The sequence below is a fragment of the Phoenix dactylifera genome, chromosome 11 (assembly GCF_009389715.1).
Source record: "Phoenix dactylifera cultivar Barhee BC4 chromosome 11, palm_55x_up_171113_PBpolish2nd_filt_p, whole genome shotgun sequence".
NCBI lineage: Eukaryota > Viridiplantae > Streptophyta > Magnoliopsida > Arecales > Arecaceae > Phoenix > Phoenix dactylifera.
Window position 1 is genome coordinate 10,335,298 of NC_052402.1, and position 24,311 is coordinate 10,359,608.

Below are 24,311 nucleotides of genomic sequence, written 5' to 3' on the forward strand. Positions count from 1 at the left end.
GGCTTCAATCTACAATAACGCCTTCACTCCGCTAATCTACAAGAACCAGTATGTCTTGGTGTCAACGTATTATTGGCCTCTGTAGCGTATCCTATTCCGCTATAATACAAGACACGTGATCACGTCCAAAGGGAGATAGGCCCAGGGAGGCGGTGATCCGATCGCATCTCAGCCGGAAGGGTTTTTTTAAACCGATCATGGAGGCGGTACGTATATCCGTATGAGCACGTAAAAGGACGGACGCAAAACACTGCCTTTACGGACACGCGTCCGACATCCAGGTCCTTAGGTCGTCGGGCTTCTCTTTCCCCCGGCTTTCCCGCTTTTATTAAGTTAACACATGCTACGGGGCCCATGTTGCGTTGCCCAATTTCTTCCCTCCGGGGCCCGTGGCAGGAGGCAGTCGCACGCGGGCCCTACCGGGCGTGTTAAAAAAAACAAAAGTATAAGGTTTGGGATAAAGATTGGGCCCCGTCGTATAGCTCTTTGATTATCTCACTGAATTCCCCTTCCGGCGGGCCCGACACATCTCTCTCTATTTGTTCCGTCGCTTCCCTCCTCTCCCACGATCTGAAGACTGAAGGTCGGCTTGTGGGCTAGGCTCCAAAAGTTCCCCTCTGTAGTAACCACAACGGAAGAGAGCGTCTAGGAGTGAGAGCGAGAGAGGGGGAGAAAGCGAGAGCAGCTCGAGATCGCCTTGCTAGTGGCGGACGAGTGTAGATCTACGTACGAGATCAGGACTCCCTGGTTTGTTCAAGGATAGGGATTCGCCACTACCACCTTCTTGATCTCGGCGTTGGATTTGGGAAGCAGAGAAAACCCTAGCTTCGCGCGTCGCGTCTTCAAGTTCAGGTTCCGAACTCTCGGTAACGACCTTCCGCTCGGTGTGTACTCTGTTCATCACTTCATCCTATAATGTGAGATAGTGTTCTTGTTCGTCCGCTGCTGTTGGTTTTTCCCTAAGTTGTAGCATCCGTTTCTTCGATGGAATATAATGCTTGATTTAAATGAAGGAAAATCTTAGTGTGTCTTGACTTCTTATGCTATTATTTCATCCAGACAATATGTTATATCTTGTTGAACCTATAAGATACAGCTAACTGTCTACTTTGTTGCTGGACTATTGATTTCACATTTCTCTGCATGTGCTCTTTTACTAGTAGATTTAGTATAAAAACAGATATGTACCCCAAAAAAAAAACATATCTGTGATGCCTATTTTTTAAGTTTCACAACGTAATCATGCATCTTAGATATTTGAGAGAAAAAGTTTTTTTTTTTCTTGGTAATTGTCCTATAGGAGAGCATGATGGTGCGTGAGCAAGAGAAGAGATTTCCTGCCAATTCTAACGACTACAAATTATTTGAGAAAATTGGTGAAGGTGTCAGTGCTACTGTCTACAGGGCTCTTTGTATCCCCCTAAATAAAACAGTTGCTATCAAGATTTTGGACCTCGAGAAATGCAGTCGTGATCTGGTATGATAATTTTTGACTTATAGAATCATTATATTTAAACTCTAACAATTTGATATAAATTATGTGCTTTCTCTTTAGCTTTAGTATATATCCTAAATACTTTGAACTTTATATTGTTATCTTGCGTTTCTCACTCTCATCATGAATGTACATTTTCCTCTGAAGCATGGTTTTAGGTACCTTGATATGCCTCACTGGAGAGGGTGCAAACTAGTGTAGTTGGTAAAGTCATTAGAGGTTGGGTACCAATGATCTAAGTTTGAGTTCAGCCCTCCCCCTAATATCAGTTATGCTTTCTCCCTGGAACTGGCTGTCTAGTTCTTATTCTCTTTCCTTTGTGCAATCAATCTAATATTAAACACAGGTCACCTGTCTACCTCACTTGTAATGACATGATTTGGTTGTTTCAATAGTTTGATCTGAACCTAACTTCAGCATCCCTTGTAGGGCTACAAGTGGGTTGGATAGACTTGAATCTGAATTGTACCAAACAGGTTATGGAGCTTTCCATAGTCATGTCAGAATAATCTTGTAGATCATCTCACAGATTTTCTCCTTTTACTCTCAAAAGCCACTGTAGGTGGCATTTCATCTTAGATCCTTCCATCTGGAAGGGTTGCCTTTACTTTTTTCTTTCCCTGTAAATTCTACACTTGCAATTTTCTTCATATTACTAATTTTTCTTCAAATGCTGTGGTTTATAATACTTTCTTCATTTCTTTTGATTTGTTTGCCTGTGATGAAAAGATACATTTACATATTTCAGTCATGACGAAGTGATAATTAACTCGCATATAATGAACTAATCATTGGGTGGGTTTCCCTACCTCTGTTTTTGTCCACAAAAGAAGGGATCATGCATCTTCTACACTGAAAGTTTTTCTTAATGCTTCGAGTGCTTTCAAGTTTCAATACATTTTCCTGTGAAATCACATGTATTATCTCTTCCAAGTCATGCAAAAATGCAGAGAGTTTGTGAATTCAAATTGAATTTCTTTGACTGCAAACTGCTGATCCTCAATGGTAAATTTATTAATGATTTCACTTGTGATTCCATGATTATGTGAACTAAACTCCATTTTAGTTCTTTTTTATTTTTAACTTTTACAGGATGGGGTCAGACATGAAGTGCGAACAATGAGTTTGGTTGATCATCCAAATGTACTACATGCACATTGCTCTTTTACATCGGGTCACATGCTTTGGGTTGTGATGCCTTTCATGGCCGGAGGGTCTTGCCTTCATATAATGAAATCTGCTTATCCAGAGGGCTTTGATGAGCCAGTTATTGCCACTCTTCTACGTGAGGTTCTTAAAGCTCTCGTTTATCTCCATGGTCATGGACATATCCATAGAGATGTTAAGGTATAAAATTGCAGGGTTCTGATGCTCTCATAATGATCAGAAGCATTATTACTGGCCTATAGTTTTCCTTCAGACCTTCACATTGCACTTCTCTAGGATTACAAGAGGGAACACATTTAATTGATAGATTCTTGAATTTTACTTAACTAGAGGGTGTGCTTGGTGTTGCTTGATAAGAGTACTCTTGTAACTTTTAAGGGTACTTTGATTGTTAAGTCTTAGTAAAATAGATTCATAAATAATTCAAAATGAATATGTTGTTTTCTATAAAATCCATTTTGCCAAAATTGACAAGTCATAAAACGTGAAAAGATTTTATGAAAAACGGGGGCCCTGTTCTGCAAAAATCTGCTCTACAGAGAATAATGTCTATGATTATCTATTTTAGAGAAATCCTCATGCAACTAAAAAGCGTCTTAAAGCAAAATTTACTTTTTACAAAATAAATGTTAGGTAATATTATCTGAGAAGTGCTTCTACAAGAAGAAAAAGTCAAAAAGTGCTTTTAGGAGAAGATAGAAAACCTAGCTTATGGCTTCTTCTTTTGTAAGGAGCTTTTAAAAAGGAGAAGCAACACCACACACGCCTATAGATGGTTTCCGTCCGCATGCCCTTGTTTAACACAAGCTCTGCTTTTGCTGTGTTGACCACTCTGGAAATTGGTGCATGGCCTACACAGAGATGTGGTGGTGTTTTTGGTACACATGTATAGATGGAAATTCTTTACATGGAAGTTCAGACTGAGCATGGAGGCAACTAAAGCGACCTTTTGTATGGAGGCATTTGGTTCCAGCGTATTCATTTTGTTATAACATATCCTCATTTAATGAGAGGTGACTCATGCACTAGTTTGCAGTTAACTGTGCTAGTTATGATAGGGTTTGCTACGTAGCCAAATCCATTTCTCTTGAAACAACATATGAATGGAGTTGAATCAGCAAAGAAAATTCTATTCAATCCATGAAATCATGATAATCTTGTGTGTCTTGGCTGTTCAATTGAGGGAAGGCAATCAAGTAGTTGTCAAGCTGATAGCAGTTCTATTGTAGTTTTCGGAATTGCTTTAGGGATGTAAGGTGTAGTTGGTATTTTTTTGCTGGATGCCACAACTGCTGACTGGACCTGTGTGATGAGACACTTTAATGCTATTCTTCAGTCTAAATGCCTTTAGCATGGTTACCTTTTTCTTAGTTACCAATTTTGTTGTTTATGAAAGCTTTTTATCAGTCATCAGCTCCTTTTGAAGTCTTAATGTTGGTTGGTAAATCTTCTTAGAAATACCCCAAATTCTCACTCTTCAAATACTTATTTGATACTTATACAATCTATATACCTTCCACTTCTTTCAGGCTGGAAATGTCTTAATTAATTCTGATGGAACTGTTAAGCTAGCGGATTTTGGGGTCTCAGCTTGCATGTTTGATACCGGGAATAGGCAACGTTCTCAAAATACATTTGCAGGAACTCCATGCTGGTGCTTGTTTAGATCATTATATTTTGCAGTTTAAGCACTTCATTTTGGATTCCAAATACTTTATTTATGAAGATTCTCTTTTTGTTGGCTACCATTGATCAGGTCAGATGAATTATTTATATGGATTTCGTTTCTAGTAACATGCTTTAATATGTTATGCATTTTGTAGGATGGCTCCTGAAGTAATGCAGCAATTAAATGGATATAATTTTAAGTGAGTGGGTGACCCATTTGATCTGTGGTGCTGAAAACTAATTACAGTAGAGATATTTTTACAAGTTGATCCTTCTTTAAAGGGTGCTTTATTCCTTTTTCATTCTGTGTCTTGTTAACAGAGCAGATATTTGGTCATTTGGCATAATGGCACTGGAACTAGCACATGGTCATGCTCCATTTTCTAAGTATCCTCTGATGAAGGTGTTTAACGAGCATTTGGATGCCTATATGCATTATTTTGATCCTTTCGGTACATATTGAAGACAGCTCTCTAATTGTTACAGGTGTTGCTTATGACCTTGCAAAATTCGCCACCTGGTCTTGATTATGAAAGGGACAAGAGATTTACAAAGGTGCATTTTTTACTCCAAATTTATGTCAAAAGTTGTTATATTTTGTTTGAGAGTGCTTTTGTCTTGTAGACTTTTAAAGATATGGTAGCTACTTGCTTAGCGAAAGATCCAAAGAAGCGACCCACCTCAGAAAAACTTTTGAGGCATGCTTTCTTCACAAACGCTCATTCCAAAGAATATCTAGTGCGAACGATTCTGGATAGCCTTCCTCCTCTTGGTGATCATTTTAGGCGACAAAAGGTTAAAAGTTCAAATTGTTTTATAAATTGAAAATTTCAATATCTCTATACACTTTATAGCCTGACACCTGTTTCCAGGGAAAAGAGGTTGATTTTCTTCTACAGAACAAGGCTCTGTGTGGAGGTAAAGAGCAATTATCACAGGTGAGCCCGCTACTTGCATACAGGAGTATTATCTATTTGATCAGATTAGCTATCCACTCATGTAATTATGCTAAAACAGAAAAGTTGTGCTCTAGTGAAATTGTTAATCTAAACTCAAGTGCTAAGTTGCACTTGCGTACAAGAGCATTATCTATATTATTTGATCAGGAGCAGCCGTCCATTCATGTGATTATGATAAAATGGACAATTTGTGCTCTAGCGAAATTGTTAAGCTGAACTCAAAGTGGTAGGGTACATTTTTTTTTGCTGTAATAACTTTGAGCTTGAAATGTTCTTTAAGCAAGTTTGAACAAGGTTATACTGTTGAGTGCATTAAAAATCTAGAATGTGAACAGTTATAACTTGAAACTTGTAGACCCACTTTTGGAAGGGAGTCTAGTTTTTTCTAACAGAAGACTGTCACAGGACTAATCCTTCACTATTACTGCATTCTGATTAACTTACCTTAACAGGAATTTTAGAAGGGCAATATATATGTGCATGGACATAGACATATATATCCCTGTACATACATTTATATATTTTCATTAAAGGCATATATCTATGTATAACATTATATGTATCTATAACATTCAAAATCTATCTTGCAAAAGTGTTTCAATTTGGTGGTTAATTCATGCTTGATATTAACAGGTAGTCAAGAATCCCATAATATATAATTCAACTCAACTAAGCCTTAATCCCAAACTCGTTGGGGTTGGCTATATGCACCCTTTTCTTAGGGCCACATTTTCTGAAAAAATGTAGCGATATCAAGTCTTAATTCCAAACTACAAGAATCCGATAATAAATAGATTGGAAAATTTATAACCTGGCATACAATTTAAGCATACTTCCCTAAGCCCTTGTTTTGAATTGCTTATTGATGAGATTTGCTCCTATGTTAGTGGTATCTGTAGTTTGTGGACTAGCAATTACATTGTGATAATGGGACTTATGGAATACAAATGAGTAATATTTTATATAATTTTGATATTTTTTTTAAATTTATTGATATCTTTGTTTACTTTGTACATTGATGATTCTGTGACAAAAACTGAAACCTTGAACAGTGAGGGAAGAAGAATAGATGGAGGAAGACTTCCTTTATTTCTTCACTGAAAATTACTTGATTACATCATGAACACATCTATTTATAAGTAAGTCTGAAACTAACTTAACTAGTACAACTGGAATCAACTGAATTCAGTTATCAGTTGAACTGATCAACTGAATTTGGTTAGTGGTTAAGCTTCCTCCTCAGCTCCAGCTCAGCTCCATCTCTTCACACCAATCCTCATCAGCATGTGAGTCAGCGTATCAGTGGCGTATCAGGCAGCATATCAGTGAAGCTTTGGTGGAGCCCAGGTTGAGTTCAGCAGCTGTAACAGAGGCGTATCAGCAGCGTATCAGGAGCTATGTTTCAAGACTCCCCCTCAAGATGAGCAGTAAATATTGTGAATACTCATCTTGGACAAAAGGAGAATAAACTGAGAAGAGTTGAGTGCTTTAGTGAGAATGTCTGCTAATTGATATTGAGAGCGGACATGCAATATGTGAATGATCCCCAACTGAACTTTCTCTCGAATCAAATGACAATCCAATTCAATATGCTTAGTTCTTCCATGATAAACCGGATTAGTGGCTAAGGATAAGGCTGCTTTATTGTCACAAAATAGTAAAGCCGGCTTGGAGTGTGGAACCATAAGATCAGTCAGAATGTACTTAATCCACGTTATCTCACAAGCGGTATCAGCCATTGCTCGATATTCTGCCTCAGCCGAGGATCGTGACACAGTCAACTGTTTTTTTGATTTTCATGAAATCAAGGAGTCACCGAGGAATACACAGTAACCTGTAAGAGACCTCCGTGTTTCTGGGCAACCAGCCCAATCTGAATCGGAGTAAGCCTTGATACTTAATTCAGAGGAAGATGGGAAGAACAGACCCTGTCCAGGAGTAGCCTTAAGATATCGCAGCACACGGTGGGCTGCAGTGAGATGAGAATGATGAGGCTTGTCCATGAATTGGCTTAGAACTTGCAAACAGTAGGATAGATCAGGTCTAGTGATGGTGAGATATAGAAGTTTCCCAATGAGTCGCCTATATTCAGTAGGATTAGCAAGAGGCAAGCCTTCATCCTTAGTCAGCTTTAAATTCTGCTCAATGGGGGTTTTAGATGGTTTAGCACCAAGAAAACCCGTGTCTGAAAGTAGATCAAGGGTGAATTTGCGCTGACAGACTGAAATTCCATCTGTAGACCTTGCAACTTCAAGTCCCAAAAAATATTTGAGCTCACCCAAATCTTTGATTTTGAATTTCTGATCAATTGCAACCTTAAGATCAGTAATGGCAGCAAGATCATTACTTGCCAAAATGATATCATCGACATACACCAGAAGTGCCATGAATGTTGACCCATGCTGTTTTGTGAACAGAGTGTAATCAGCCTTGGATTGCTTAAAACCAGTAGCTAAGAGAAATTCAGAAAGTTTGAAGAACCATTGCCTAGAAGCTTGTTTCAAACCATAAAGGGATTTATTTAGTTTGCAAACTTTATGCTCCCCCTCTCTAGTAAAACCAGGAGGTATTTTCATATAGATTTCTTCATGCAGATCACCATGTAGGAAAGCATTATTGATATCAAGCTGATGAAGATACCAATTGTTCACAGCTGCAACAGCTAAAAGAATTCGGATGGTAGTTAGCTTTGCCACTGGGGAGAAGGTTTCAAAATAATCAAATCCCTCTCGTTGAGTGAATCCTTTGGCCACTAATCGAGCCTTTTTGCGCTCCACAGTTCCATCTGATTTGAACTTAGTTTTGTAACACCATTTGCAGTCAATCGCTTCTTTACCCTGTGGCAGATCTGTGATGGTCCAAGTATTGTTTTGTTCTAGAGCATCAATTTCTTTGGCCATGGCTTCCCTCCATTCAGGACATTGAACAGCTTGCTTGTATGAGGTGGGTTCAATCTCTTTGCTAATGGTAAGAACAAATGACTTATAGGTGGGAGAGAGTTTATTATAGCCAAGGAAGGAGAATATGTCATACTGTTTACCTGAAGAAGTAGTAGAACCTGCCATCATGGATTTAGATGGAAAAGCAGAAGAACAAGTGGCTGATTGACAATGATACTGCTGCAGATAGGAAGGTGGTCTTCTATTTCGAGTAGATCTCCTCACAGGTTGAACTCTTAATTCAGCGTTGGACTGTGGTTGTGAGACTGGTTCAGTTTGATTCAAGGAAGGTTCGAATGAAGTATGTCGAAGGTAAGGCTCTGAAGGAACAGGTGAAGGAAGATTATGCAATAGAGGGTTGTCGGGTATGGAATTTGGTATAATACAGTGTGAATCAGCATACTCTGAAAGTAAAGAAGGAAATTGTTTAAATGGGAAGACGTGTTCATGAAAAACTACATTCCGAGTGATGGAAAAAGACTTGGTTTGTAAATTGTAAACCTTATAGCCTTTTATTCCATATGGATAGCCAAGGAAAACTGAAGGCTCAGCCCGAGAATCAAATTTGGTTCTGTTCCGAGTGAGTGTTGACATATAACACAAACAGCCAAATGTTCTAAGATGATCATAAGTTGGCTTTGAAGAGAATAACATTTCATAGGGAGACCTATTGGCAAGCAAATGGGATGGTGTTCTGTTAATAAGGTATGCCGCTGTCAATATACAGTCATTCCAAAATTTGAGAGGGATATTAGATTGAAATCTAAGTGCTCTGGCTATGTTTAGAAGATACTGATGCTTCCTCTCTACGATACCGTTTTGTTGAGGAGTTTCAACACATGAATGTTGATGAATGACTCCTTTCGAACTGAAAAACTCATGAAGACTGAATTCAGAGCCGTTATCAGTACGTACTGATTTGATCTTGGCACGAAATTGAGTCTCCACCAACTCAAAAAATGACTGTATGAGGGATTGTGTCTGTGACTTTGAGTTCATTAAGAAAACCCAAGTGCAACGACTGTAATCATCAACTATGGTTAAAAAATAACGAGAACCATCATATGCCTGAACACTAAAAGGTCCCCATACATCACAATGAACAAGCTCAAAAGGGGATTGGGTTTTATTCAATGAAACAGGGAAAGGTAGTTTGTGCTGTTTTGCTAAAGGACAAATGGTGCAGTGTTGTAGCTTTGTGTTTGCAATATTAGGAATACAATTGTGTAGAGAATGCATTCTAGATGAAGAGGGGTGACCTAATCTAAAATGCCACAAGTCTGCAGTGACAGTATTAGCAGATGGTTTACAAACATTGTCAGCCTCAGCAATATGATCTTGGATCATATAGTATAAGCCACCTTGTTCTTTAGCCAAACCAATCGTTGTCCAAGTGCACAGGTCCTGGATGAATAGGCAGTTAGACAAGAGGATTAGGCAGCATGACATTTGCTTTAATAGAGAGCTGGCAGAAATCAAATTGAAAGAGAATGAAGGGACCACCAAAACGTTTGTGAGTGTGATATGTTTTGAAATCTTGACAGTGCCAATATGTGTAACCGGCACAGAAATTCCATTTGGGAGTTTGACTGATGTAAAAATCTCAGAAGTAATGGTTGTCAGCATGGAAAGAGAGTGCACCATATGGTCAGTTGCACCCGTGTCAAGTATCCAGTGTCTTGGGGATGAAGAAAAAGCAGAGGCCAAGAAATGTGAAGGGGGTATACCTGCCATGTTTACTGCTAGATTCTCACTTTTAGAACCTGATGAAGATGCCCCAGGAGTCAAGAATACAGAGGATTGAGTGACTTTAGAATCACCATTTGCAGTAGGATTGATCAATGCAAGTAATTGTTGACATTGTTCTGCTGTAAATGGTAACTTCTGGGAAGTTGCTTGATTCACAGAAGCTTGAGATTCAGTATTTTGGGGTCCTCTAGTTTTGGGCTTGTATCCTTGAGGATATCCATGCAACTTATAGCATTTGTCCTTTGTATGCCCCATCATACCACAGTGACTGCACATGGGGCGATCCTTTTTTTGAAAATGGCTAACTCCTGATTTAGTAGCAGATCTGCTCAAGAATGCTATATTATTCACATTCGGATTAGCATCAGAAGTGACCTCCCTCTGTTTCTCTTCTTGTAATACTAATGAAAAAACTTTATTTATTGAGGGAAGAGGATCGATCAAGAGGATCTGACCTCGTATGTGTGAGTAAGTGTCATTTAACCCCATCAAAAATTGCATGGTACACTCCTGATTTTGATATTCTATTAACTGTTTCATTGCACCACAAGAACAGATAGGATTTGGCCTATAATTCCATAATTCCTCCCATAGACCCTTGAGTTTAGTGAAGTAGGAACTAACACTGGATTGATTCTGTGACAAAGAAGCAATGGACTTTTGAATTTGAAATATTCTAGGTCCATTACCTTGTGAAAATCTTTCTCGTAGATCATTCCAAACATCTCTAGCTGAGTTGATATAAAGAACACTCTCAGCTAGCTCTTTTGACAGTGAATTTAGAATCCAAGAAGTCACCATATCATTACATCTAATCCATACTAAAAGCAATGGGTTGGATGGTTCTGGTTTGGGAAGTGATCCATCAACAAAAGCTATCTTGTTCTTTGCACTTAGTGCCATTTCCATTGATCTACACCAACTTGGATAGTTTTCCCCACTAAGTATTTGTGAAACCAGAGTAGTACCTGGATTGTCTCCATGATGCAGGAAATATGGGCTTGATTGATCATCGGCAGAAGAAGAAAAGGAAGAAAAATGCTGTGAATGAGACGCTGCCATGGAGACTTGCTCTGATACCATGACAAAAACTGAAACCTTGAACAGTGAGGGAAGAAGAATAGATGGAGGAAGACTTCCTTTATTTCTTCACTGAAAATTACTTGATTACATCATGAACACATCTATTTATAAGTAAGTCTGAAACTAACTTAACTAGTACAACTGGAATCAACTGAATTCAGTTATCAGTTGAACTGATCAACTGAATTTGGTTAGTGGTTAAGCTTCCTCCTCAGCTCCAGCTCAGCTCCATCTCTTCACACCAATCCTCATCAGCATGTGAGTCAGCGTATCAGTGGCGTATCAGGCAGCATATCAGTGAAGCTTTGGTGGAGCCCAGGTTGAGTTCAGCAGCTGTAACAGAGGCGTATCAGCAGCGTATCAGGAGCTATGTTTCAAGATTCTGTATTCTAGTCCAATTACTTGGACACTCCATTCTTAAGGTTTCTCGAAGTGTCAACATTTTTGGACATGATAATTAATGACATGACATGGCCAGACAAGTGTTTGCTGACTCGGCAGAAATTGTCGAGAATTGGTATTTTTCTTTGTTTACTTTGTGCATTGATGATTTTGCATCCTAGTCTAATCGCCTAGACACTCTATTTTTAAGGTTTATAGAGGTATTGAGTGTTTGACATTTTTGGATCACTATAATTACTTGAAGGAGGATATGGCTAGACGTTTCATTTTGAGTGTTCTGCTGACATCTGCAGCTATCAACAATTAGCACTTTCTTTTAAAGTGTCATGTAGGGGACTCTTAATTCAAGTGCTGCACATTTTAAGCAAAGTTTTACTGTGTTTTCATATGAGTTATCATGATTGATTGCCAATTTAAGTATCTTAAAAGATCTTTATATGCATGTCTATGTATACGTACATAATTACATGTGTCAAGGATTTAAATATTTAGGTATGGACCTGTAGCACTCATCAGTCGGAACTCAGTGCAATATGTAGCATGATAAAAAAGGTCAGTACATCTCTGTATAAATGAGCAAAAGAAAGGTATATTCAGTGGTAGAGGATTAGTATAGGGTTGATATGCCTTGATATGGCACAATGTGGGATGATTTGGGCCTGATTCACTAAAATCGGGCCATATTGAGGTCCCATGTGTCGGTTCCTAGCTGGTATGGGGCTATTACATGTGGTTGTGCATTTGTGCGTCTATGTGTATATGTGTTTATATGTATGTTTGCCAGTGTATGTATAACATGTGCTTATGTGTGTGGATGTGTGTATGTTGGTGGGTGGGGTGGGGAGGTGTTCTTGTGGGTGTGGGTGCGAGTGTGCTGTGCATGTGTCTGCGCATATGCGTGCGTGTAAATTACATTTATACTTTGCTAAAGTGAATAACAAGAAACGAACAGGGGCAAGCCGTAGATGGGTTGGTAATTGAGATGGAGACGAGCAAATTTAGAAAGTTGTTTGATGACTAAAGTATTATATTTAATCATAGCTTATTAACCAAAAACAATACATCATGCCATTGGTAATAAATGTGTGCGATCACCTTAATGAATGTCCTTGGGGTATTTATTGTCATTTCCCACATATATATATTATTTATGTATATGCCAGGTCCCCATGCCTAGATTCTTTTGAGGCTTGTGCGTGAATGTTGATGATGCTTAGACATGTAGCACCCAAGCCAAGTTTCCTGGTAAAGCTGGTCCTAGTTATTGGCGACAGTCTATTCCTTCATCTTAGGTGTTGGCGACAGTCTAGTTATTGGCGACAGTCTGCATCTTAGGTGTTGGTAAAATTTGAAGGGCTATATCTTCTAAATACTGTATAATTTTTTAGATGGTAGTTTATGGTGGCATAGGTATAGCCTTTAGAACAAGGCGGATAAAATGCAAAAATTAGGTTGACTGTGATGGAAATGGTGATCTTGGTCAGGATGAATGGCAGCGAGGTCAGCATTCTTAGGATAGCACATTCACTATGGATCAGGTAAATAGGGGTCATGATAGCAGAGTCAGATGTGATGTTCAAGACCTCTCTCTCTCTATATATATTATCAATCACCAACTTTATCTCTTCACAAATATATGATATAGACAGTATTTATCATAATAGAACATTTTCATTAATGCATTTTATAATACTGTCTCCATTTTTTTTATGTTCAGCAAAATATTGATTCCATTATGCACACCAAGGCACAAATGTATAATGTTGGATTCAACTTGAAGCACTGTTAGATGTTCATTACGGTGTTTATAGTTGTTATTTGGTTTCTTGAAGGAATAGACTGTCGTGTTACCATGTCAAATGCTAAGTGGGTTGAAATTGACTGATGCTGTCTAAATTACAAAATAGCGAATAGCCGAGTACCATGTGAATACCTCAGATAATTTGCTCATTCATGTTCTCTCTTATTTTTTGATGATATCAGTCTCATTCATCACATAATGACCTATTACTACCTGTTGGTTTTTTTTTGCTAGTTTCTAGTTATTTCTATCCCCAAGGCTATGTGATGATTATGTTATGTATTAAACCTATATCCCATGTTCAGAAGTCATTAATATGAAGACACAAACTGTGCTTGTGGGACTCTATAGGTATGTGAACTGATCATTATTTCCTGATAAAGAACATCATGAGAAGTTCTCTTTTGTACTGAAAGCTATAGCTCATGCTCTAATAAGTACCAGACCGATGCTTGTCAATAATCACAACAAAATCCTTGTGGCATTGCAGCAGGAGTTCATTCGAGGAATCAGTGGTTGGAATTTTGATCTGGAAGAATTGAAAACTCAGGCCTCTCTTGTATGGATAGTCGCTTCTGAGTTTCAGTTTCAGCATGATTTGAACAGTGATTGATCAAAGGAAACTAGGTACTCTATCCTCTCACAATCTCTGTTTTTCAGATTAAGTCATCAGATGATAATTCAGAAGATCGGGACATGAATCACAAATTGAAGGATGGACATGATGAGGTTGATTATACACGAGAGGCTCTGTCAACTGAAAGGGTTAGCCAGGATAGCAATGCAAGTTCAAGAGAAGTGTTGTCACTAGACCAAATTAGTTTTTCTCTATTTTCTTCTGCCTTAATTATTTTCAAACCCTTATCACATTTTTCTAGATTTTCTGACATCTCTCTTTTCTTAGGATGGGCGTCAAGATCTTCAGGAATTGGGAGGTCTATTTGCCTCTTCATTTTCACTTCATCCTCTTCAGGCACTAGAGTATGCTTTTATATTTCTTCAGAGCATTTTAATTGTCTTATACCAGAACATTTTAATTGTTGAATCATATGAATAAAAGATAACTGAAAATATTTAACATATGGATACGAATAAATACATGCAAAAAAAAAACTAAAAAAAGTTCTCCGGTTGATAAACGGAACAGAATGAACATATGCGTACAATTTTTTTCTGATCAATGTCTTGGAGTCTGTCTATGGTGGCAGTACTTATTGGAAAATAGAAGGTAATTATTGCATGGGATTACTAAAACATGATTATTTTCTATTTTCATTATGATGTGCTTTCTTTTTAGCAAATGAAAGAAAGCAACAAATTTTAGGATTTCTTAAGCTTCTGTTTATTTAAATACTAAAGATTGGGGACATATTCTTATGCATCTTGCAGTCAATATTCTTGATTTTGCAACTCTAGGAATGCAACTTAATTTTCTAAATTTTGGAAATGTGATAGCTTACTTAAATATCTTTCTGCATGACTTATGGAAAACTTTAAAATCTACAAAAATAAAAAAATTAAATACATCTTTTTTAACAACTTATAGTGGAACATGCAGCACTTGGGGTTGCACTGTTGCCATTGTATTATCGCATCATCTTACTTTGATGTATACACAAATAAAGAAAAGAGGAAACTAACTCTCATAAACCACCAAAGTTTCTTCACAGATTTAAAAGGACTCCCTATGTTATACTTCAGAAAACTTTTACTGTCATTGTCAAGTAGGGGCGGCAATCGGGTCAAGTCGGCTTGGATACAGGTTGGCTAGGATGCGGGTTGGATCAAAAATTTATCAATCCGAACCCAACCTGTTTATTAAGTAGATCAAAAATTAAGATATGAACCCAACCTGTTTATTAAATAGGTAACCCAATCCAACCCGCATAACCCATTTATTAAACAAGTCAAATCAAGTTAAATCGGTTAAACAAGTTAAGTGGGTTTTTAACAGGTTAAATAGATTTAAACGGTTTAAACATGTTAAGCGGGTCGGGTTAAATAGGATAAAAACAGATTAAGCAGTTTTAAATAGGTTAAACAGGTCTTAAATGGGTTAAACGGGTTACCTGATCCAACCCAACCCAAATATTAAATTGGTTAAATGGGTTAAATGTGGCAGATGTCTGAAACCCAAACCTGATCCAAATGTTAAACGGGTTAAATGGGTCCACTTGTTTACGACAACCTGTTTAACCCAAACCCGAACCTGCTTATGGTAGGTTGGGGTCATATTTTGTCAGCCCTATTGTCAAGTACTCGGAGGAAGACATGGTACTTATATTCTAACTTATGAAATATTAACTGATGCAGAGGTTATTTTGATGTTTATGAGGATGATGACAATATTGGGCGTTCTAATAGGAAGGATGCTATGCAGTCAAATGCAGAATCAGAAGTCCCATGGGAACCATCATCCATAGCAGAAGATCTGAATGCTGGCAACAACAGTGGTGGAAATGGGGGGAAAAAAAATCCTGTATTCCAAAATATTGATGTTCTTGGATGCCAGAACTTTTTAAGTGGTTCTCTTCTACCAGAACGCATTCTTTTGCTTCACAAGAATTCTGAGATGGATGCAGAAAGGTAATGCTTTCATATCTGGGAGCTCAGACCTGGAAATATTTACCTCCATATTGAGAGTTTATGTGTAATACAAAAGAGATTAAAACTTTTTCAAAATTTTCAATGTGATACTAGTTTGATTTTGAACTATTTGTCAAGTATATGGCATCCTACAAAATTTTTTTGGCTCTATCTCACTGGTGAGGAAAATATTCTTGTTGGTCAATTATGACCGGCACCATTAATGACTCTATGAGACAATTTTTTCTGCTGTTGTCATGTGCTACTTGAAAAATTGTAATTATGTACAGAAAAATAAGACATCTCAACATTTGAGGATGTTAAAATGTTTGTATCTTACAGGGAGATACCCATGATGTTATCAATAAAAAACAATCCTAAGAAAACATGGTACCAAACCAATACTCTTGAGTGTACTGTCTGTACAGTACGTACTAATACTATATGTACCAGTCACTGACTGGTACGGCACCTAGTACTGGTTCAATGGATCTTGCAACATGCAATCGGAAACTTAAAACAAAAGGAATCACAATGTGGTACCAAGAAGCCAAAGCATATTTTATATTGGTAGATGCTAATATACCGGTGTCATGTTGACTGGGTCCCAACCAGTACCGGCACCAGTAACAATACTTATATAAAATGGAGAGAACAGATCCAGATCCACTCATTGTGTTTATTGTCTTCATCATGCTATCCATGTGGTTACTTATTAATAGTTTGAGCACTTCTGTTGGATGCTACATCATGTTATGTTATGCTATGAGAATAAAACCCTTCTCATCATGCTTTTGCAGTGTATCTGCCCAGCTACTTCATATATGATCTATCTTTCCTGCTAACGATATTCCTCCATTAGGCATTTAAAGCAACACTTGTAGCATGAATACAAAATTAATGATTTTAAACCCTGCTTGCTATTTTTGGAGTGCTGGATTACTTTTAGTCTGGAGGTTTTTTGTTCCAAAAAAGATGAGCTTTTGACCTGACCATTAGCGCATCTCCTCATCATCTTCAAGGTCATTACGTTTCACCTAATTACTGTCTATCCACTTTTTTCATAAGGTATACTAATTATATCCAAACAGTTTTTGGGATGACTAAGCTAGTCGAGCACAAACAATGTTTCTTTCATCAGTTTCTATAATGGCAGTAGAATTATAACGAGTTGAAGAGATGGTTCACATGTAGGCAGGCATGGATGGGTTTTCTATCCAACCAAAATCAGAAAAAACTTGGAATTCTAATTGGTCTGATTGGCTCTAATCTCAGTTGGAATTCTGACTGCACTCTAAGCCTGCTACATATTGATTGCTTGCCATATTCATTCTCCTTGCTAGACAGTGGCTGTACATGCCATGAAGAATTCTACAATACGGGACTTCAACTGACAGTATTTGGTAACTGTTGACACTGCATATCATGATGAAGATTTTGCCATTCCAAACGTCAGCAATCTGATTTTTCATGAATAGAGTTCAATATACCAGTTTCTCCTTTTCTACTTATCTTGTTTGCCTATGGATCCATATGCTTTTAATGCCTATCAAGAAAACTCAGTCCGGTTTCTGCTATTGTTGTAATCAAGGTCTAAATACCCGGTCCTAGAGCCATTGCCAGTCAGCATTGGATTGGTTATCAAGACAGAGTAGTGTATGAACACACACAGGCACTATGGCATCCTGGTGTCATACTTGGACCCAATTATTTTCTTCTTTTTTGTTTTTTCTTTGTTTTATGGTTGTTTGGGGTTGTTTAGAGTTTGGTGAGGTTTTAGGGTCCTATATTTTTTCTTGGATGAGGCTGGATTTGAGCGCGCACTCTCTCCCCCTCCCATTTATCCATCTCTTTCTCCCATATTCTTTCCTCGTATCCCCATTCAAACACCAACAAAAAGAAAGAGGAACCAAGTGCCTTTTTGACTAGTATTGGGTCGAATGGTTAGCGCTGGTCGTGTCCCTCTTGGTTCAGTCAGATACCAACCAGAACAGCCCCTTCTAGGTGGATTAGGATTCTACGTGCCTCAGGGGACTGGTTCATTACTCATCTGATCTAGGATGGTTAATACAAACAAGGGTCGACTAGGTCATCAATCCTTGGTTATAACATTATTTAGAGATGTTTCCATGATTGTTATTAAATGTAAGTCAAATCATCGTATTGTTAGGTATCTGATTTAAAAATTTTATATCAGGGTCATATTTTATTTTTAAGCATATGTTCTCGGTTCCCTTATCATAATGGTTATTGCCAATGTTTTAAGTACTAGATAATATTAGTCCATATTAGGAGTACCATACTAGGGAACCAATACCTGCTAAACCCCCTGTACGAAGTGCTAATACGAAAAAAAATATCCCATACCAAAATTGTACTAGGTGTCTACTAGTATGGGTACCAAGATCTGTTGAACCGTGCCGAACCAGCCGGTCGAGGCATACCGAATCGGATCGGTCCGTTACCATAATGGTTCATTCCATTGGTTCAAAATGTAAGCCTGAATTTTTCTTTTACTGATTTCAAATTGAAATCTACAAATAGTTTGTTGAGTTCACTTCCTCCCTCCCTCCCTCCCTCCCTCTCTTTCTCTTTTTCTCTCTCTTCTTCTCTCTCTTCCCCTCTCTCTTGCTCGCTTTGTATTGGTACGCCCTAGAATGGCACGTTACGGATCCGTATCATACTAAACTGGTCATTGGATGGTACCCTCTTCGGTATTGGTTTGGCGAACTGTGATGGGTACTGAAACCGATACTTAAAACCTTGAACATTTTTCATCCCTGATAGTTACTCAAACTCTTTCTTTATAGTTTCATTTCTCATAAAAAAAAAGTTTAATTACAATAAAGTGGTGGCAGTTTTTCCTTATGTTTCTGAAACTGTCAACAATCAGTTTTTGACTTGTAACTTCTATTTTGGCAGATAAATGTCCATATTGTTTCTTTCTTTTCTCTCTAATTTTGATAGTCTATATTTATTTTCAGTACAATTTTAATTTGTAAAGTTGATGTCATTACATTTCATAATATTTTGAAGGGAACAAAAATATAAATGTGAAAGAAATCATAGTGGTCCTTTATCATACCGCCATATGAGAGGTTTCCACACCTATACCTCAGGTATGCTATTCATGATATATACCTTTTTTCATCTACTTTTCCATATTTTAACTGCAGAAATCAACTTAAAAAATTCTCTAATAATTTATTGATCAATCCTAATTTAATTATTTCATTGCAACAAATTGTCGTGGCAATAAAAAGCAAACATGCATGATGAATCATCTGGAGGACTTGTCATCCAACGTAAGGGGCGTTTCAAGGTCACTTCATCGGATGCTGGCTTGAAGGTATGCGAGTCCTCAATGTGGTTGTCATAGTTAAATCCGGAAAAGTGAAGAGCAAGATATCTTTGGCTTTGCTTTGATGCCAGCAGAAACTTAAATACACTGATTTTTTCTGATATCTATTTTGTGCAGTGGCATGGGACGCTATCAAGTGCTACTGAAATGCTCATTGTTTACTTTACTAAGTATAAATGTGTATATTCTTTTGATAAAAAAACATTGAAGAGATGTAAAGTTTTTTTTTTTTTTTTAAGAGAGAGAAGGGAGGGAAGACTCAACGAGGTAAACTAATCAGGTCCAAGTACTTGGGATTGCACCACCAAGACACAGATCTAGAACATTCCTCAAGGAGAGGAGGGGTGTGATCGCTGGGGTATTCCCTAGGTTGTGTTGCGATAGTCATAATTGTTGTGGATAATAACTTAGTCTTTCTAAAGTTGTTTCTTATTTTGGGAAATTAAACTAGATCTTGTGATAACTTTAAGTAGATCTTTTTTAAGGTTTAACGGACCATGCACTTCAATTTGTATTAATACTTCATTGAGTTGAAGGAGTAACTAAGTATTCCACAGCTAATGATTTAAACAATTGAGATGATCAACTAGTTTATTTTGTTTATTCTTCTTAGCCTATTTTTTCTTGTGTGAACATTTTCGTTATTGAATATATTGAAGTATCAGGACAAAGGAATTTATACCTGTTTCAGTTTCCTTTATGCTTGGCACCTCTAACATTTCACACTTGTTGTCACCCAGGAAGAACCATTGGTAGACTACTTGATAAATGAAGTTGGTGGAGTGTCAGCAATTCCTACAGTAGACACTGCTGCAGTCCTTCCATCTTTGCAATATTTGTTGCAGCAAAATGCTATGCAAAAGGTTTTCCATGGAAGTTCTACCTTATATTTTGCAATGTTCTATTTTCTATAATTTATAGCATGTCGTATTTAATTTGTCTTGCTGACAGGAACAACTAATTAAGTTGATCAGGTGTCTGGAGCAAACATATAGTACGCTTTGCTGAACTTCTTTTCCATTTCTCAAAAAGCTGTTCACTTTGCACATGTTCTGGAGCTAACATATATGTATTTGTCCTTTTTCTTTCCTTGGTGCAGCTAATCAGATGGAGCATCCTGATGCAGGCAATACTAGCTTACTCCAGGTATAGTTTGCTTGGATCAGATACTACTGTCACTGTGTTAGTCTTTTCAATATATTTGGTCACTCTGAAAAAGTCAACTTGAGAATTATGATTTTCTAACATTTTGTTTGCTTGCCATGGTTTTGCTTACCAGCGGCTCCTCTTTCCATTTGATTTGACTCATTTTGGTCAATATAATTTGCTGTTATTTGTCTAAGTTCCATTGATGCCAAATCTCTTTTCTCCCTCTCTGATCCCTTCCTGTCTTTTCTTTTTTTCCAAGGTCTAAAATTTTGGCCTTCAAGCTTTGCTTAAAATGATTTTGACCTTCAATCCACTGTTTAAAGGTCAAATTTACTATTGTTGAACATAAAATACTGTTTGTAATCCTTAGTAGCAGGAAACTTTTATCCAGGATTCTGCACCCACTTTGGAATTTCTCAGGAAACCAACTCTCTCACCTGCTTTCTAAGCGTGTCCTTTGTTTCCTTTTTAAAGAAATGCAAGCCCCAACTCCCACAACCTGTCCCTGTTCAGGTAACTAATTGTGTTTTGAACAAAATCACAATGAAAACCTTACTTCTGCTTGGATCCTATTAAATTCTGTTTAGCCCAACTCATCTTTTTTATGCCCAATAGTTCATTTTTCCATTTTAAGATCTAATTTTCCAGAGCTTTAGGATCCTTTATCTGTCTTTTATGTCGAGAACTCATATGGGGGGCCAATTCTTGTGCTAGTCTTTGTATATGGTGGCCTCATACTTCTAGCATGTGGTGACTCCAGATGGTCTCAGTCATGCTGAACTTTGCTCAACTTTGGTAGTTTTTGGGATTGCTACCTTGCTAATTTATTAGTCATCTAATTCTCGTTAACCAATAGTCTGTGGTGGGCGCCTCATTCCACAGATCATGTTTGGGAATTTCTGATTTTTAACTTTCGACTCTTCATTTTGACAATTCTTCTGAGGTTTGGTCATATGATGACCTTCTATCTTCAGTTAATCCTTCAGTCTACATTGTTCCTATCTAGCTTCGGGCTACCTTCATTGCTGAACTTTATCCGACTTTGGTCACCCTTTTTCAAATCTCTTCTCGAGATTTCTACATTGCCCATTTATTATTCATATTTGATTCTCTCTTGTTAGCCAATAGCCTAGCCCCCTCATGCAACGCGGATATTTGGGATTTTTTCATTTTCAATCTTGAGCCCTTCTTTAGTCAAAACTACTTGTGAATTTTGCAATTATTGCGTTAGATTCTGTCTTAAATTAACCCTTTCAGTCTACATTGCTTTTTTCTAGATGGCAAAAATACTCTTTTGTTATTCCACAAGTCTTATACTTAATTGGTACCTCTACTTAACTGTGTGGTGAACTTGTCTTGTTAGTTGTCATGGGCGTCTATATTTTGGGTTTGATGTTCTTTTGGTCTTCCCTTTGGTCTTTCTTCAAGTCCAAACACCAATGTCTGTTCCCAGTCACACAACCAGGAGATTTTTCAAGGGGGCTGCTAATATGTTTAGATGATCAATTTACAGATTTATAATTCTAAATGCCGAAAGAATTGCTGGGTAGGTCTGTTGCTGGGGGCTTGATTCAAATTCAAATCCCTGGAACATTGACAACTGGGCTCACCAATTCCCCGAGTAACTATTGCTCTAATTTGATCAATTTGAGTAACTCGAATTGGCTCTTAATACAGCTACCTCTAGCTTGCACTAGGGAGAGAAGATTGCAATCTTATGCAGTTCATTTGGAACAAAGGTATGTCATTATCTATTTCCAACTATAGCATATTTATCTGGTCTCTAGACGTTAAGAGTTGGACTATGACTTGCCCTCAATTTCAGCATCAGGAGTCTCACTGAAGAGCTGCAAATATTAAATATGAAAAACAGTCAGGTAGAAAAATATTCTGCTACATCTACCAAATCATTATGAGTTTCCGTCATGTAATTTTTCTCTTCAGTTCTTCTGCTGTGATGCTAACTCACAATCGCATTTGCATGCATCACTGTTTGCTCAAAATGGATGGGTTTACTAACAATCATGTAGATGGATCAGACCTTGATGGTAGAAGACTTCTTGATTAATGTCTATTTGCTTTTGATAATTCTATATGATCATTACTATGTAATTCAACATAAATATCAAATCCAAAAATTTCATGCTTGCATCACATCACTGTACAAGCTACCATGTCTTAGTATACAAGTATGGTATGTGCACACCTCCTCTCCTCCTCCCCTGAAAAGATGGAAAAGAAGTACTTGCAAACGCTTCTTAGTATCTTATGCTTTGATTTTAGTTCATCAATGGTCAATCTTAGGTTAATAGGCTCTTTTTTGGAAGTGTCCAAAATATGCTTCTTTTATTAGATATGCACTAATTTCTTGTACTCATGTGATTGCTGCAATGATTCTTTTTTTCATTTTTTGGAGCAAAATGGTGGTAAACCGCCTCTCATTTTGAAGGGTATAAAATGGAATACAAAAGAAAGGAAAGAAGAAGAAATTATAGGAAGGGGGAAGTGCTGCCTAACACCATACCAGCAGCTCACACAAAATCGCAAAGCAGACCTTCCCAGCACGCCCCAACACACACCAGGGCTCTCTCACGGGCCCAAAGCGAACATCACAGACACAGGAAGGCCTACCCCTAAAAAAACAAGACTATACAATTAGAGTAAATGAAGAATCCAACACCCAGAAGATGGGAGATTCATGAAGTAATGAGGAGGCTGATTGCTGTAATGAAATTTGTGTTGGCTCTTTCCAACATTCTCTCAAAAAGAAATGCACTTTTTTTGGTCTCCAAACAGTGCTTGAGAGATAAAATAGAATACCGTTCATTGTACAGAATGCTGCATGCTTCTATCAGTTTCCTCTACCATCAAGAGATTGGAGGACGGAAATGGAAAATAGAAAAAGCCACGACTCCTGATGGTTGTGCAGTCAGGAAGTCGCACAAGAGTTAGTACTTCGTAGTGTAGATAGGAATGAACTATGATTAGATAAAAGATGCATGTAGTTATATATTATTATGTAGTAGTTGATTTAACCTAGAATAAGACTCACAGAGAAAAGAACCTCAGCCTATTTCCTGTTCGAGTCAGCTAGTGCAAATGGAGCATGTGCTCTAAGCCCCATGAGAGTGTAAATTCAGAAACAAATATGAAACATTTTGGCATTTAGCTATATGCATCTGTACATTTGGAGATATGTCTATACGTCACAAGGCAAGCAACACTAGCTTGTCTTGATAATGGTGATATGGACGATTCAGTAATCAGTTCATTCATGGATAATATGGTTTTCGGTCATGATTATGTGTTCTAATTGTGCATTGTATTCTGGAGTTTCATCTGAATTGCCTATTATTCTTTCTTATTTACAGCTGGAACGGCAACTGAAGGGCTCATGCAAGAAGGGTGAGGATGAGAAGATGTGGAATGAGAACATATCAGCAAAGGGGTGATATATTATGCGTATCAGTTATATGACAGGTCCTGTAGAGAGTTTGTGATGGAATTGGGTACTTTCACTTGCACTAGGTTCTTTCCCTGTAACCACGTTCGGTACAATCACAATATGGGGGTGGCACGCACTCCCAATTTTGACTCCTCTCTCACAAAAACTCTAATCTTATGTACTTGAGTTTATCTTGTGTATACAAATATAATTTGCTTTTTTTTTCCTGATGAACTGGGAGGTGAAACAGCCACCCGGCCTTTATTAGGATTCAAAAAAATGTACATTAGATGTGAAGCAAGGTTAAAAAAGTTGAAGAAAACAGGAGGATCATAGTCAGGAGGGTTGGTAACAAGGAAGAAGAAGATGTCCTTCAATCTCTAGCAAGCTGTCCTTGTATGCTTTTTACTGTCGACCAAATAAATCCAAATTTAGAGAAAAGCTTATGGTTGCAAAAGGTTGACCATTCATTAAACAAGCGAACACCTTATATAATAATGAAAGCAA

At 37.7% G+C, this 24,311-nt stretch overlaps 1 protein-coding gene across 11 annotated transcripts; it reads left to right on the forward strand.

Moving 5' to 3' along the window:
• The first annotated feature begins 551 nt into the window (after positions 1-551).
• Positions 552-24,038, forward strand: LOC103707657 (serine/threonine-protein kinase BLUS1-like). 11 transcript variants are annotated; one of them, XM_039131549.1, is made up of 20 exons: positions 554-866; positions 1,301-1,477; positions 2,588-2,842; positions 4,192-4,316; positions 4,486-4,530; positions 4,652-4,733; positions 4,817-4,885; positions 4,955-5,125; positions 5,203-5,268; positions 13,754-13,822; positions 13,924-14,244; positions 15,644-15,849; positions 18,886-18,968; positions 19,113-19,198; positions 19,951-20,073; positions 20,162-20,204; positions 20,310-20,356; positions 22,037-22,098; positions 22,185-22,236; positions 23,731-24,038. In XM_039131549.1, the coding sequence occupies exons 2-20, from the start codon at positions 1,307-1,309 to the stop codon at positions 23,809-23,811; spliced, it is 2,157 nt and encodes a 718-aa protein (XP_038987477.1). In that variant the 5' UTR covers positions 554-866; positions 1,301-1,306; the 3' UTR covers positions 23,812-24,038. The 11 variants fall into 11 exon arrangements, with proteins under 11 accessions (XP_038987474.1, XP_038987473.1, XP_038987476.1 ...); XM_039131551.1 differs by lacking the exons at positions 22,037-22,098; positions 22,185-22,236; positions 23,731-24,038 and adding an exon at positions 22,809-23,622 and having other exon boundaries at positions 553-866; positions 13,924-14,046; positions 14,168-14,244; positions 15,577-15,849; XM_039131552.1 differs by lacking the exons at positions 22,037-22,098; positions 22,185-22,236; positions 23,731-24,038 and adding an exon at positions 22,809-23,622 and having other exon boundaries at positions 553-866; positions 13,924-14,028; positions 14,168-14,244; positions 15,577-15,849.
• Positions 24,039-24,311: the final 273 nt, after the last annotated feature.

Coding starts and splice junctions, on each gene's coding strand:
- LOC103707657 (XM_039131546.1), top strand. CDS start 1,307: ATGATGGTGCGTGAGCAAGAGAAGAGATTTCCTGCCAATTCTAACGAC. Junction 4,317..4,485: donor TTTGCAGGAACTCCATGCTG/GTGCTTGTTTAG, acceptor TGCATTTTGTAG/GATGGCTCCTGAAGTAATGC. Junction 15,850..18,885: donor TCTGAGATGGATGCAGAAAG/GTAATGCTTTCA, acceptor AATATTTTGAAG/GGAACAAAAATATAAATGTG.